General features: G+C 51.2%; 1 protein-coding gene across 2 annotated transcripts in view; it reads left to right on the top strand.

The window, feature by feature from the left end:
- SUFU (SUFU negative regulator of hedgehog signaling) overlaps positions 1-8752 on the top strand; it is a 39374-nt gene extending 30622 nt beyond the window's left edge. For both annotated transcript variants that reach the window (XM_088448671.1, XM_088448672.1), the window contains exons 9-12: positions 5455-5589; positions 6118-6256; positions 6885-6953; positions 8021-8752. In XM_088448671.1, coding sequence (XP_088304797.1) covers positions 5455-5589; positions 6118-6256; positions 6885-6953; positions 8021-8110 — 433 coding nt within the window. In that variant the 3' untranslated portion in view covers positions 8111-8752. The remainder of the gene's footprint in view (positions 1-5454; positions 5590-6117; positions 6257-6884; positions 6954-8020) is intronic.
- The last annotated feature ends 7614 nt before the right edge of the window (positions 8753-16366 follow it).

Genomic DNA, 16366 nt, shown 5'->3' on the forward strand with positions numbered 1-16366 from the left:
TCTGGTTAGGGCGTTGCGGGCCATTCTTCTGATTGAGGATGAGGCACCCGCTCCCAAGTCGAGGTATCCTAGTTTTAAAAAAGCTAAGGTTCCTTCTGCAGCGTTCCCCTTGTCTGATCAGTTGACGGATCACATGGCGGTGGCCTGGCAGACGCCCAGTAAGCGATTCCTGCCACAGAAACGCTTGGCGTCCAATTATCCATTTCCGGAAGCGCATTGTAAGAAATGGGAAACTCCGCCTGCGGTCGATTCCCATGTAACACGCCTCATCAGGAGTGCTACTTTGCCATTGCCGTCTATATCCTCGCTGAAGGATCCTACGGACAGGAAGGTGGAGACTTATCTAAAGTCTATTTATTCTCTCTCAGGGGCTGTAGCCCGGCCGTCCATGGCCATCTCCTGGGTGGCCAAGGCCATTGAGGGGTGGGCCAACGCCTTGGAGGACACGTTTACGGATGAAGCTCCGGATGTCCAGAGGGCGTTGTTAGGACAGATGAGAGATGCCGCCTCCTACATTGGAGAAGCATCTTTGGATGCTAGTCTGCTGACCTCTAGGGTTTCGGCGGCAGCAGTGTCTGCTCGCAGATCCTTGTGGTTGAGGTCTTGGAGAGCAGACGCGGATTCAAAGAGAGGCTTGGAGGCCTTACCTTTTAATGGAGAGTTACTATTTGGTCCGGACCTGGACAAAATAGTAGATACCCTGGCAAAGTCCAAGTCAGCCTTCCTCCCTTCAGCTGCACACCTGCTAAGGTCCGGAGCTCGGCCTTTCGTTCCTTTCGGGTTCAGGGCAAGGCAAAGGGTCAGTCCTTCCCGAGGCAGTCCGCACCCAAGACCGCCTCAAAGCCAAAGAAGCAAGCCTGGAGTGCTAGGCGCCCTTCTTCCAAGCAAGAAGATAAGCCTTCTGCGTGATGGGACGGGCCTCCCTCTGGGGGACCCCAGAGTGGGAGGCCGACTTCTTCAATTCGCCCAGTGCTGGCACAATACCACCACGGATGCCTGGGTGAGAGAAGTGGTCTCTTAGGGGTACGCCCTGTCTTTTCGGCACCGGCCGCCTCGCCAGTTTTTTTGCACAAGTCCTTCTCAGGACAAAACCAAGGCCTTGCAGGTTCAGGAAGCCATAGAGGCCTTGCTGACGGCGGGGGTCATTATACCCGTACCACAGTCTCAACGTGGGATGGGGTATTACTCTACGCTGTTTCTGGTGCAGAAACCCAATGGCTCTCATCGCCCCATCCTCAATTTGAAGTCCCTGAACAGGTTTCTCAGGGTTCCCAAATTCAGGATGGAAACTTTGCGTTCCATCATTCTGGCGATGGAACCGGGGGATTATATGGTCTCCCTGGATATCCAGGACGCCTACCTCCATGTGCTTATAGTAACATCGCACCAACGGTTTCTGCGGTTTGCTATTCTCCACAACCACTACCAATTCAGGGCTCTACCCTTTGGCCTCTCCACGGCACCAAGGTGATGGCGGTCATGGCGGCTCACCTTCGGAGCCAGGGGATACGGTTGCTACCGTATCTAGACGACCTCCTCTTGCTGGCGAGCTCCCCGGAGGTACTGATCCAGCATCTCCACCTGACGGTCGCTTGTCTACAAGCGCACGGCTGGTTGATCAACTGGAAGAAGTCCTCCCTCATCCCATCACAGCGGATGGTTCATTTGGGGGCCCTGCTGGACTCTCGTCAGCAACGGATTTTTCTGACTCCAGAGAAGGTCTCCTCCTTACAGCTGCGGATTCACAGTTGTCTGAGCAGTGGCAGAATGTCGGTGCACTCAGCAATGAGAGTTTTGGGGTCCATGGTGTCGGCATTCGACATGGTGGAGTTTGCCCAGTTCCATTCCAGGCCCCTGCAGAGGCTGATTCTTTCGGAATGGAACGGATTGCCACACAGGATCCGCTCTCAGATGCTGGTGGTGTCCTCGGAGGTGCGTCTGTCCCTAGCCTGGTGGCTGCAGACGGCTCATCTCCTCGAGGGGCGCCCCTTTTGGATCCCGGAATGGGTTCTGCTCACGACAGATGCCAGTCTCCGGGGTTGGGGGGCGGTGACAGGCTCCTTGTCATTTCAGGGTCATTGGTCGGCGGAGGAAGCGATTCTTCCCATCAACATCCTGGAACTGTGGGCAGTATACAGAGCCCTGCAGTCGTCCGGCACCGCTCTTCACGGAAGGGCCGTTCAGGTGCAGTCAGACAACGCCACCACGGTGGCGTACATCAATCACCAGGGAGGGACTCGCTGTCGAGCTGCGATGTCGGAGGTGTTCCGCGTCCTGGCTTGGGCAGAGCGCTATTTTCCAGCTCTCTCGGCAGTCTTCATCCCGGGAGTCCTCAATTGGGAGGCAGACTTCCTCAGCCGTTACGACTTGCATCCAGGGGAATGGTCGCTTCATCCAGAGGTATTCCAACTACTCGTGGACAAGTGGGGGCTGCCAGAGCTGGACCTGATGGCGTCCCGTCACAATCACAAGCTGCCCGTGTACGGGTCAAGGACAAGGGATGCAGGCGCAAGTCTGATAGACGCGCTGTCGGTGAGATGGCTGTTTCAACTGGCTTACTTGTTCCCTCCGATATCTCTGCTGCCTCGGGTCCTGCGCAAGTTCAAGCAGGACGGAGGCACACTGATCCTGGTGGCCCAGAAGGCCGTGGTACTCCGATCTGCGGAGCCTATCCATTGACGCTCCGTACCTTCTACCTCAACGGCGGGACCTGTTGTCTCAGGGGCCCTGTCTTCACCCGAATCTGGGTCGACTATCTTTGACGGCGTGGCTCTTGAGACAGACGTCCTGAGGTCTCGGGGCTTTTCTAGCTCCGTTATTACCACCATGCTGAGGGCGCGCAAGCCTGCTTCCGCGAGGATCTATCACAGAGTGTGGCACACTTACTTTCAGTGGTGCGAGGCCAGAAAATATGATCCCCAGGTGTTTCGGGTTTTGCGTATTCTGGCTTTCCTTCAGTCGGGTTTGGATTTAGGATTACGTCTTTCCTCACTGAAGGTGCACGTGTCTGCTCTGTCGGTGTGGTTCCAGCGCAGGATTGCTGCTATGCCGGACGTACACACCTTTTTCCAGGGTGTTTTAAGAATCCAGCCTCCCTTTGTGCCACCTGTGGCCCCGTGAGATTTGGCAGTGGTTCTTCGGGCCTTACAGGGTCCGCCTTTTGAGCCCTTGGAGTCAGTGGAGCTCAAGTGGCTAACTTTTAAAACTGTTTTCCTCTTGGCAATTGCTTCTGCCAGGAGGGTTTCAGATTTGGGGGCGCTTTCTTGTCGTCCCCCTTTTCTGATTTTTCATCAGGACAGAGCGGTGCTTCGCACTCGTCCTGATTTCCTGCCTAAGGTGGTTTCCAGGTTCCACATTAATCAGGAAATTGTTGTACCGGCCTTTCAGTCGCCTGATCTTTCGGCTGGGGAGACTTCCTTAGACGTTGTCCGTGCACTCCAGGTTTATGTGGACTGGACTATTTCTGTGAGGAAGTCTGATTCTTTGTTTATCCTCTTTGGTTTTCACAAGAGGGGTTGGCCTGCCAACAAACAGACTCTAGCCCGTTGGCTTCGTTCTGTTATTATTGAGGCTTATATGCAGGAGGGTTTACCTGTTCCAGCCTCTGTTAAGGCTCATTCCACTCGGTCTGTGGGCCCTTCTTGGGCTGCTAGCCGTGGCGCCTCTGCTGTTCAGCTGTGTAAGGCGGCCACCTGGTCTTCCATTCAGACCTTTTTGAGGTTCTATGCGTTTGACACCTTTGCCTCTCAGGATGCATCCTTTGGGCGCCGGGTTCTCCTATCAGCACAGGAGCGTCCCCGCCCTTAGTTGGACTGCTTTGGGACATCCCCAAGGTCACCCTGTGGACCCCTATGGACCCTGAAGTAGAAAACAAGAGATATGGTAAGAACTTACCTTTGTTATCTCTGTTTCTACGAAGTCCATAGGGTCCACAGGGCACCCGCCCTGACGCACCTGGCTTCATATGGGCTATGTGACTGGTCACCACCGGTTTTCCGTCTCCCATTTCTGTGAGTATGGTTTCTGGTGTGTTCCAGTCTTCCTTCTCTGTTTCGTCTCCTCCTCCGGCCTGGGCTGCTTACCAACTGAGGTGCCTGTGGCTCGGGGGCGGGGTATAGGGGAGGATAGACCCAAGTGCATCCTGGGAGCAGCTAAAAGCTTTAACTCCGTGGTGCCCGATGATCCAGGATCCAGCTATACCCCCCCATGGTCACCTTGTGGACCCTATGGACTTCGTAGAAACAGAGATAACAAAGGTAAGTTCTTACCATATCTCTTGTTATTGTTATGTACATAACTTGTTTTTGCACATTGTAACTGATCAGTGAACATCAAGACTAGTCAGGGCCAGGCCACTGATAGACACAACTCACGTTATAGCATCCACATACCAACATCGACTTTGAGTTAGTGCAGTCCATAAAGTAGGAATGCCTGAGGGACCATATAAGTTTCTGTTATAGAACGTCAGACCTGTAACATTTGACGACGCATACGCTGTGATTTGCATGATTCTCCGATTGGTGAATTGTAGGTGATCCTCTCATTTTCTTCATGCCCCATTAATTGTTTGTGCCCATTTGCTATAGTTTTGTGTACTATTTTTACTGTGGCAGATGGTAGATTAAAATCTGACCACAAAATGCAGTTTCTCTAAGGATCCTAATTGTCTGGAGGACTGCTTTTGCCCAGTAGTGCATGTCTGTGAATGGGCAGAAGCCATTGCAGCTGTTGGGCTTGCTTTTAGTTGTTGGAGGAGGAGAAGAGGTTATAAGTGGTATACTAATGCATTTACTGCAGGCCAGTGGTTCCCATACTGGGAGCCGTAGGGCACTTTCAGGGTTGCTACGGATTGATGGCCCAGGACCAAATCCATTTATGGTCCATGTGATAGGCAAAACCAGTGGTGGCTGCCAGCCATAAAGTATGTAAACTAAAGTGCAGCACTGTCCATCCCCTTAGAGCAGCATTTACTTCATTAAATCGTCTTTGCTAAATTTCTCAATAAAAAACTTTTGGCCTAGGGGTGCTGTCAGAAATTTCCTGATACCCCATGGCGCCGTGATTCAAGAAAGTGTGAGAACCACTGCTGTAGATGATACTTAGATGTTCTCAAAAATAGATGCAAAGTAGCCTATAGGGTCAACTCAGTTAGGCACGACTGAGCATCGGGTCTCGGCGGTCACTGGCCGCGAGCCAGGATTGCCACCGACGGCCAATCAAAAGAAGAGGCGGTCTTTTGAATTTGGCATCGGCCGCGAGCCACTCGCGGCTCGCAGACCAGCAACTAGTCGGAAGTAGCAATTTGTAGAATGCAATGAAAGGCATCTCGAGAGTATTTTCTGCTACAACAATACATCTACACAGGATTGCAAACTGCTGTAGGATTATCTAGTTTTGTGGATTGATCTCACCGTGACAAGTATGTTTCAATCTTAATTTCTCTTTTCTAAGGAGCCGTAAAGATAGCTTGGAAAGTGAAAGTTCTGCAGCCATAATTCCTCATGAATTAATACGCACGCGACAGCTAGAAAGCGTCCATCTCAAATTCAACCAGGAATCTGGAGCACTCATTCCACTTTGTTTAAGGTGATTTAGACGCCAGATTATACGTATGAAAGGCCCATCAGTAGCTGTAATCAATGCGTTACACTTTACTCACCAACAATGTTGTGACCCTAGGGCTCTTATGGAGGTGCTGGTTATCCATCCCCATTCTCCCATTTATTTATATCCCACACACTTTGCCATCCACTTATCTGACATCCCCAGGGTTTTTCCCCAGAGCATACTGACTGTCCCTGCTACGCTGTCCTGTTGTCCTCACACAAGCCCATGTGAATGGGACATGAAAGGGGGATCCAGGACAGATTCTGCCAGAGGACTTAGGGGCCTGATGCTGAGTAAATGACACATGCTCAGAAAGAGGTCCCGTGTGCTTGTGGGAATGCAGGGCGGCTCACATCTGACGCCTGGGGAGGGTGCCGAGGACCTGCTGCTAGAGGAGCTACCTCGGGTTTCAGTCTTACACATGTCTTTAATATCTTGGCATATGTGCTTGCACATTCTGATTGTTAAGTTCTATTACCTACTGACTTTTTCTTTTGTTTAATGCAGGGGTAGACTATTACATGGACGGCACTTTACATACAAAAGTATTACTGGAGACACAGCCATAACGTTTGTGTCTACAGGGGTGGAAGGAGCGTTTGCTACGGAGGAGCACCCATATGCAGCACATGGACCATGGCTACAAGTGAGCAACCTCATTAATGCTTAAAACTGTTGCAGCATGCATGCTATAGCTGATGGAATGTGTCATTCCAGCAGTTACCCGATGTCACTTACACCTGGCTCTCATACACACCGCTGCAGTTATTTCCAGCAACCTCTGCCTTTAAAGTCCACCTTACATGTTAGACAATTGTATCAACCTACACCCAGTTGCATTGTGTATATACCTAGGCGTTCTGTGCCAGAATAGTGTTTGTAGGTGATGGCCACTGTTTGCTTACATAATATAGAGGCAGACACTTGTGATCCCAGCTAGTGTTCTGGAGAGTGCAGTTCACTAGGACCCAGTGACCTCAAGTACTTTGCGACCGATCACCATGAGGCAGCGAGTGTAAAGGAACTGATGACTGCAGGCCCCATGATTCTGCCCGCAGAATGCAGCCTGTAGGGTAAAAAAATTGTCTTTAACTATTTATAGTTCTCATGTAAAAGACGCCTCCCTGGCATACATGGGTATTTGGAGGTATTGTGCAGCTGAGCTTTCAGTTCTGAGATCCAGAGTGATATAAAATCTTTCCTTGCGGCAGAGCAAATGCTTGCTTGTTACATGGAAGACAGAGTAATGGGCTGAAACCATTCTATCTCTGCAGATCTTGCTGACAGAGGAGCTGGTGGAAAGGATGCTGGAAGACTTAGAAGATTTGAGCACTCCGGAGGAAGTAAGCCCTATACCGTGTGCAGGGGAGTAAGGGTTGTACAATGCTGCCAGGCTGCTGCCTTAGGCTGGCACTTCAAACATGGGAACTTGCTGCAGTACTCAGCAACAGGGTCACACAATCATTGTTCATTTATTAACCCAAGTCAGATACTCCTAAACAGGCTAGCTGGAGGCAGAGTACATAGAAAGGCATTGGGATGGGTCACTCCTGATATGTAACAGGGGCTCAGTAACTGTATTGTATTTATTTTCTGAGCTATTGTGTTATCGCTGAGGATAATTAACAAACTGACAGGTTAGCAGTGATTCTAAGTGATCCAGCCATAAATATACTGTTACATATCCAATAGTGTATGTAAGGATTAATTATACCTGTGCAGTGTCAGCTAATGTAAGATGTCTGAGCTTCCTGTATTCCAAGTATGTTACTTTAAAGGGCCATGTTATTAGCGCATGTCAATCAGATGATCGGGAGATGGTATAGATTAGGGTTAAACTGGTTTTCTTTTTGGGTGCTAGATGTTCAACATTATAATCCAAAAAAATGTCCTGAGTGCCCCCACCATTGTACCACAGACAATAACGTACACATTTAGTTAGTGGCTTCTCTGTCCTTCTTCTTTGAAGCTAATTTGCTCCTTTAGGCTGTTAATTTGTAGTCCAGAGATGAAGACATTCTACTGGCCGCATTCACTCACCACAGGCCCAGGCTTCCCTGGCTATGCAGGCCGCTCTTGGCCTCTCTGGTTTGGAGAGGGTCTGATGTGCCAAATAGGTCTCCTCAGAGAGGAGGAGTTGGAGCGAGGGGGTAGAATCAGCACGGCAGGAGAGGGTCTGCCAATTAAAACCTCTGAGTACCACTTTGTGGCTGTAGGACCAAGGGTTGCCTACACCTGGTGTAGATAAATTTATCTTGCATTTATTATTTTTCCTGATTTGCAGAATCCCGGCAGCTCAGAGTTAATTCAAATATAAACAATGTTTGTGGAAAGATTGCCGAGTGTTTATCTCTAAGTCTGATGTCACCAGATTGCTTTTGACTGCTTTAAATTTTTTTCTTCCTCCCAGATGAAATTGCCAAAGGAGTATAGCTGGCCGGAGAAGAAGCTAAAGATTTCCATCCTCCCAGACACAGTGTTTGATAATCCGCTGCATTGAGGACAGGGCGAGATGACATACCTGCCATGCAAGAGAAACTTTAATGGACTCTCCAACGCTCAGCACCGTTTATTGCTGTAAACCAAAGGAAAAGCAATTACTGCACAATCCTGGCCTAACGGGACCGATCAGCACAGATACTTGTGAACTTTCAGCTCTGTTACAGAGGGAGTGGGGATCTGAATATCCGCGCCTATAGTACGCACTGATTTACATGATCAATGTTCTGTTTAGTCTTGCAGGTCAGTTAGACAGGTAATGGTGTACTACATGATCACACGTGCCATTAATTTGGGTTTGAGGTTAGTGTTTGGCTAATACTGTATCCCAGTCAGGTTGCATTTCCACAATACATGGATTTAATACTACTTTGACACTGGAACTGGGTAGTAGTTACAATACTAACTACAGAGATGTTCCTTCGATGTATTTTCCATGGCCACAGTGTTACGTTACAATAGGTTATGTTTTGTTTAATATATAAAGTGAGCGTCGTGTGGCAAATAGGGGAGTTTTATCAGTATTTTTCCACTCTTTGTTCTAATCATGGCTAGATTTATATTTAATAACACTGTTTAGTACTTGCCATTTGCAGTAAAAATCACTTTTCTCAATATGTTTTAATATAAAAAAAAAAACTTTTTTTTGAAAATTGTGAAATTCATCCTGTATGAGGAGTCTGGAAGTACTCTGTGTGATATCCTGTATGAGGAGTCTGGATGATAGGTAGGAAGTGCTGTACTCTGTGTGATATCCTGTATGAGGAGTCTGGATGATGACAGGTAGGAAGTGCTGTAATCTGTGTGATATCCTGTATGAGGAGTCTGGATGATGACAACAAGTGCTGTACTATGTGTGATATCCTGTATGAGGAGTCTGGGTGATGATAGGTAGGAAGTGCTGTACTATGTGTGATATCCTGTATGAGGAGTCTGGGTGATGATAGGTAGGAAGTGCTGTACTATGTGTGATATCCTGTATGAGGAGTCTGGGTGATGATAGGTAGGAAGTGCTGTACTATGTGTGATATCCTGTATGAGGAGTCTGGATGATGACTGGTAGGAAGTGTTGTACTATGTGTGATATCCTGTATGAGCAGTCTGGGTGATGACAACAAGTGCTGTACTATGTGTGATATCCTGTATGAGGAGTCTGGGTGATGATAGGTAGGAAGTGTTGTACTATGTGTGATTTCTACTTCAGGGTCCATAGGGGGTCCACAGGGTTGACCTTGGGGTATAGCTGGATCTGGATCCATGGGCACCACGCAGTTAAAGCTTTAGCTGCTCCCAGGATGCACTTGGGTCCGTCCTCCTCTATACCCCGCCCCCGGCCACAGCACCTCAGTTTGAGTTGGTGCCCGGCCGGAGTCGGGTCACCTGCGCAGGGGGGCTGCAGGAGCAGCCCCCAAAAGCTTTCTATTTTTATTTAAAAAAAAAAAAAAAAAGAGCCTGTTAGATTTTTATTTTAAAACAGAGGCTCTAGTGTGGCAGCGACGGGCTGTCTATGCAGACGCCCACGCTGCCGCTCTCCTTCCCCGCTGGCGCCGCGACGCCAGTACTGCACTGGGGATCGCGGCGGGAGGCCAGAGTCCGTACTAGCCGGACTCTGGGTCCCTCCCTGGACTGCTGCCGGAGTCGCCGGGGACAAGGTAAGCCGCGAGTCGCCGATTAGCGGCGGCTCGCGGGTTTTGCCTGCAGATGCAGTCCTTTGCCCCCGGTCCTAGGGGACAGACCAGGGGCCGCTAGCGGTGGCGGCGGGCTCCCCCTCTGAGGAGGAATAACCCGTGGGACCACTAGACCACCAGGGATATATGGCAAGCGGGATGCCGGCAAGCCCTGGGGTTAATATGCTAGCCAGGGGAGGAAGCCTTCCCTGTCAGTGGCTCCTCCCCTCAGCTCAGCGCGCCTTTCAGCACGGAGTCTGGCGTCGCTGAGCTGCAGTTACACGGCCACTCCTCAGGTCTCCAGCAGCCATTTTCTCACAGTGGCAGCGCAGATCTTCAGGGAGCACGCAGACCGGTCCCCCTGTGTACCTCTCCCCTGATTAAGGACAGCGTACACAGCACTATAGCCCTCCCAGACACTGAATCTGGGCAGGTTGATTGTAGTGTAAAGGTGCAGTGAGTATATCTTCCTGCATGGTATGTGACTTTTGCTAGTGCTGCCTGTCTGTGCTTATTTTCTACTTACTGTCAGCTTATACCTATCCCTTTACTTCTCCTACAAGCCCTACAGGTGTGTGGGGGAGGGGCGTTTCTACTGACCTCACTTATATAGATCACGTATTTGTGAGGTCCGTCACATACAGTTGTGTGCTACTCAGTGCCATATTGTGGGCTGTTGTTCAGCACACCGGTGAGTGCGTTTTACTTCTACCCTGGTGCCAGATATATAATATATTCTGTCATGTCAGACGAGGAGGTTGAGCGCTCAGTGGCTCCGGTGTTGGCCTCCTGCGGACGCTGTTCTGCAGGAGTAGATAGGGAGGATTTGTCACAGGATGGCCTGTGTAGTCGATGCCAGGTGGCTCCTGGCCCATCCAGACCTTCTCTGGCGCAGGAACCACCGTGGGCGATGTTTTCTCAAGTGCTGGTGTCTATTGCGGACCGTCTGTCGGTCCCGACTGCTCTCCCTACTAGGTCGTTGTCCCAGCCGACCATCCCCCATTCCCCGGGTGTCCCGCAGTTATTGCGGAGTCCTCCTGGGTCTCAGTCGGTGGGTCCCTATGCGGGGTTGCCTATGTATATACAGGCTTCCCCTGTGCCGCAGCAGCCTGTGGTACCTTTTCAGGCCCCTATGGTGACTCCTCCACCCTGGGTGGATGTGCTCTCCAACTCCGTGCAAAATTTGGCGGCCGCTTCCTCGGCTTTTCAGTCAATGTTGCAGACTGACATGCCTTCTAGGATTTCTAAACGCCCACTCATGACACGGGCTGCTCAGGTATCGGACTCGGAGGGTTCCTCAGATGATGGGGAGGTCCCTGATGACACTGACTCGGACGCCTCGGTCCAGGAAATGGATACCAAGTCATCCATTAATGTGCGAGCACTAGTTAGGGCGGTGCGAGCTATTCTTCTTATAGAGGATGAGGCACCGGTTCCTAAGTCGAAGTTTCCTAGTTTCAAAAAACTAAGGTGGCTTCTGCGGTGTTTCCCCTGTCGGATCAGTTGACGGATCATATGGCGGTAGCTTGGCAGGCGCCCAGTAAGAGATTCCTTCCTCAGAAGCGGTTGGCTTCTAATTACCCCTTCCCTGAGGCACATTGTAAAAAATGGGAAACTCCACCGGCGGTGGATTCCCATGTCACCCGTTTAACTCGGGGCGCCACCTTACCATTACCGTCGTTATCCTCGCTGAAGGATCCCACGGACAGGAAAGTTGAGACTTGCTTAAAGTCTATTTACTCCCTCTCCGGGGCGGTGGCCCGACCGTCCATGGCCATCTCCTGGGTGGCCAAGGCCATTGAGGGGTGGGCCAATGCATTGGAAGATACCTTCCCGGACGACGCTCCGGATGTCCAGCGGGCGTTGTTGGGACAAATGAGGGACACTGCTTCTTACATTGGAGAAGCTTCTTTAGATGCTAGTCTGCTGACCTCGAGGGTATCGGCTGCAGCAGTGTCTGCCCGCCGATCCTTATGGTTGCGGTCCTGGAGAGCGGACTCTGATTCAAAGAAAGGTCTGGAGGCCTTACCTTTCAATGGGGAATTACTATTTGGTCCGGACTTGGACAAAATAGTGGACACCCTGGCTAAATCCAAGTCGGCCTTCCTCCCTTCGGCGGCACTGCCTGCTAAGGTTCGGAGTTCGGCTTTTCGTTCCTTTCGGGTTCAGGGTAAGGCGAAAGGTCAGTCCTTCCCGAGACAGTCTGCGAGTAAGACGGCCTCTAAACCCAAGAAGCAAGCCTGGAGTGCTCGGCGCCCTTCTTCCAAGCAGGAAGATAAACCTGCGGCCTGATGGGACGGGCCTCCCTCTGGGGGACCTCAGAGTGGGAGGCCGACTTCTTCTGTTTGCCCAGTGCTGGCACAATACCACCACGGATGCCTGGGTTCGAGAAGTGGTCTCCCAGGGGTACGCCCTGTCTTTTCGGCACAGACCACCCCACCAGTTTTTCTGCACAAGTCCTTCTCAGGACAAGACCAAGGCGTTACAGGTTCAGGAGGCTATAGAGCCCTTGCTGAAAGCAGGGGTCATTGTTCCCGTTCCTCTATCACAACGAGGGACGGGGTATTATTCGTCTCTGTTTCTGGTGCAGAAACCCAATGGTTCTCATCGCCCTATCCTCAACTTGAAGTCTCTGAACAAATTCCTCAGGGTTCCCAAGTTCAGGATGGAAACGTTACGTTCCATTATTCTGGCGATGGAACCGGGGGATTACATGGTGTCCCTGGACATCCAGGACGCCTACCTCCATGTTCCGATAGCATCTTCACACCAGCGGTATCTGAGGTTCGCTATCCTTCAACACCACTAACAGTTCCGGGCGCTACCCTTTGGTCTCTCCACGGCACCGAGGGTGTTCACGAAGATTATGGCGGTCATGGCCGCACATCTTCGGAACCAGAATGTACGGCTGCTGCCGTACCTGGACGACCTCCTGTTGCTGGCGAGCTCTCCGGAGGTACTGCTTCAACATCTCCACCTGACGATCGCTTGCCTGCAAGCACACGGGTGGTTGATAAATTGGAAAAAGTCCTCCCTGATTCCATCACAGCGGATGGTTCATTTGGGAGCCCTGCTGGATTCGCGTCAGCAAAGGATCTTCCTGACTCCGGAGAAGGTCGCCTCCCTACAGCTGCGGATACGCAGTTGCCTGAGCCGTTGCCGCCTGTCGGTCCATTCGGCTATGAGAGTTCTGGGGTCCATGGTGTCGACATTCGACATGGTGGAATTTGCCCAGTTCCATTCCCGGCCCCTGCAGGGGCTGATTCTATCAGAATGGAACGGGTTACCTCACCGGATCCGCTCTCAGGTGCTGGTGTTGTCTCCGGACGTTCGGCTATCTTTGGCTTGGTGGCTTCAGACAGCTCATCTGGTCGAGGGGCGCCCATTTTGGATCCCGGACTGGGTCCTGCTCACGACGGATGCCAGTCTCCGGGGTTGGGAGGCAGTGACCGGCTCTTTGTCGCTTCAGGGTCGTTGGTCAGCGGAAGAAGCACTTCTCCCCATCAACATCCTGGAACTGCGGGCAGTATACAGGGCCCTGCAGTCGTCCGGCCCCGCTTTTCACGGAAGGGCGGTACAGGTGCAGTCCGACAACGCCACCACGGTGGCGTATATCAATCACCAAGGCGGAACTCGCAGTCAGGCAGCGATGTCGGAGGTGTCTCGTATCCTGACTTGGGCGGAGGGTCACATTCCAGCGATCTCGGCGGTCTTCATCCCCGGAGTCCTCAATTGGGAGGCGGACTTCCTCAGCCATCACGACATGCATCCCGGGGAATGGTCGCTTCACCCAGAGGTGTTTCAGCTACTCGTGGACAGGTGGGGACTGCCGGAGCTGGACTTGATGGCCTCCCGTCACAATCACAAGTTGCCCGTTTACGGGTCAAGGACAAGAGACGCAGGTGCAAGTCTGGTGGACGCGCTGTCGGTGAAATGGACGTTTCACCTGGCGTATCTGTTTCCTCCGATATCCCTGCATCCTCGGGTTCTGCGGAAATTCAAGCAGGACTGCGGCATGCTCGTGCTGGTAGCTCCGGCGTGGCCCAGACGTCCTTGGTACTCCGATCTCAGGAGCCTCTCCATCGACGCTCCGTACCTTCTTCCTCAGCGTCGGGACCTGTTGTCTCAGGGGCCCTGCCTTTACCCGGATCTGGGTCGGCTGTCTTTGACGGCGTGGCTCTTGAGACAGCCGTCTTGAGGTCTCGGGGCTTCTCCAGTTCGGTTATTGGTACCATGCTCAGGGCACGCAAGCCTGCTTCAGCACGGATTTATCACAGTGTGTGGCACACTTACTTTCAGTGGTGTGAGTCCAGACATTATGATCCTCAGGTGTTCCGAGTTTCTAGGATCTTGGAATTTCTTCAGTCAGGATTGGATCTCGGCTTACGCCTTGCATCTCTGAAGGTTCATGTGTCCGCCTTGTCCGTGTGGTTTCAACGGCGGATTGCAATACTACCAGACGTTCACACCTTTTTCCAGGGTGTTCTCAGGATCCAGCCTCCCTTTGTACCTCCTGTGGCTCCTTGGGACTTGGCGGTGGTGCTACGGGTCCTGCAGGGTCCTCCGTTTGAGCCTCTTGAGGCGGTGGAGCTCAAGTGGCTGACATTTAAGACGGTTTTTCTCCTGGCAATTGCTTCGGCCAGGAGGGTGTCTGAATTGGGGGCGCTTTCCTGTCGCCCTCCTTTCCTGATTTTTCACCAGGACAGAGCGGTGCTCCGCACTCGTCCTGAGTTTTTGCCCAAAGTGGTCTCGAAGTTCCATATTAATCAGGAACTTGTTGTGCCAGCTTTTCAGTCCCCTGATCTTTCAGCTGGTGAGACTTCCTTAGATGTGGTCCGGGCGCTTAGAATTTATGTAGACCGGACGGCTTCGGTTAGGAAGTCTGATTCCTTGTTTATCCTCTTTGGTTTTCACAAGAGGGGTTGGCCTGCCAACAAACAAACGTTAGCCCGTTGGCTTCGTTCCGTTATTTGTGAGGCTTATGCACAGGAGGGATTACCTGTGCCAGCCTCTGTTAAGGCTCATTCCACTCGTTCTGTGGGTCCCTCTTGGGCTGCTAGACGTGGCGCTTCTGCTGTTCAGCTGTGTAAGGCGGCCACTTGGTCTTCAATTCAAACGTTTTTGAGGTTCTATGCGTTTGACACCTTTGCCTCTCAGGATGCATCCTTTGGGCGCCGGGTACTCCTTTCAGCACAGGAGCGTCCCCGCCCTTAGTTGTACTGCTTTGGGACATCCCCAAGGTCAACCCTGTGGACCCCCTATGGACCCTGAAGTAGAAAACAAGAGATATGGTAAGAACTTACCTTTGTTATCTCTGTTTCTACGAAGTCCATAGGGTCCACAGGGCGCCCGCCCTGACGCACCTGGCTTCAAATGGGCTGTGTGGCTGGTCACCGGTTTTCCGTCTCCCATTTCTGTGAGTATGGTTTCTTGTGTGTTCCAGTCTTCCTTCTCTCTGTTTAGTCTCCTCCTCCGGCCTTGGCTGCTTACCAACTGAGGTGCTGTGGCCGGGGGCGGGGTATAGAGGAGGACGGACCCAAGTGCATCCTGGGAGCAGCTAAAGCTTTAACTGCGTGGTGCCCATGGATCCAGATCCAGCTATACCCCAAGGTCAACCCTGTGGACCCTATGGACTTCGTAGAAACAGAGATAACAAAGGTAAGTTCTTACCATATCTCTTGTTATCCTGTATGAGGAGTCTGGGTGATGACAGGTAGGAAGTGCTGTACTATGTGTGATATCCTGTATGAGGAGTCTGGGTGATGACAGGTAGGAAGTGCTGTACTATGTGTGATATCCTGTATGAGGAGTCTGGGTGATGACAACAAGTGCTGTACTCTGTGTGATATCCTGTATGAGGAGTTTGGATGATGACAGGAAGTGCTGTACTATGTGTGATATCCTGTATGAGGAGTCTGCATGATGACAGGTAGGAAGTGCTGTACTATGTGTGATATCCTGTATGAGGAGTCTGGGTGATGACGACAAGTGCTGTACTATGTGTGATATCCTGTATGAGGAGTTTGGGTGATGACAGGAAGTGCTGTACTCTGTGTGATATCCTGTATGAGGAGTTTGGGTGATGATAGGTAGGAAGTGCTGTACTCTGTGTGATATCCTGTATGAGGTGTCTGGGTGATGATAGGTAGGAAGTGCTGTACTCTGTGTGATATCCTGTATGAGGAGTCTGGATGATGATAGGTAGGAAGTGCTGTACTATGTGTGATATCCTGTATGAGGAGTCTGGATGATGATAGGTAGGAAGTGCTGTACTCTGTGTGATATCCTGTATGAGGAGTCTGGATGATGACAGGTAGGAAGTGCTGTACTCTGTGTGATATCCTGTATGAGGAGTTTGGGTGATGATAGGTAGGAAGTGCTGTACTCTGTGTGATATCCTGTATGATGAGTTTGGGTGATGACAGGTAGGAAGTGCTGTACTCTGTGTGATATCCTGTATGAGGAGTCTGGATGATAACTGGTAGGAAGTGCTGTACTCTGTGTGATATCCTGTATGAGGAGTCTGGGTGATGATAGGTAGGAAGTGCTGTACTCTGTGTGATATCCTGTATGAGGAGTCTGGATGATGA

Source organism: Taudactylus pleione, unplaced genomic scaffold (genome assembly GCF_031769625.1).
Source record: "Taudactylus pleione unplaced genomic scaffold, aTauple2 ptg000464l, whole genome shotgun sequence".
Taxonomy (NCBI): domain Eukaryota; kingdom Metazoa; phylum Chordata; class Amphibia; order Anura; family Myobatrachidae; genus Taudactylus; species Taudactylus pleione.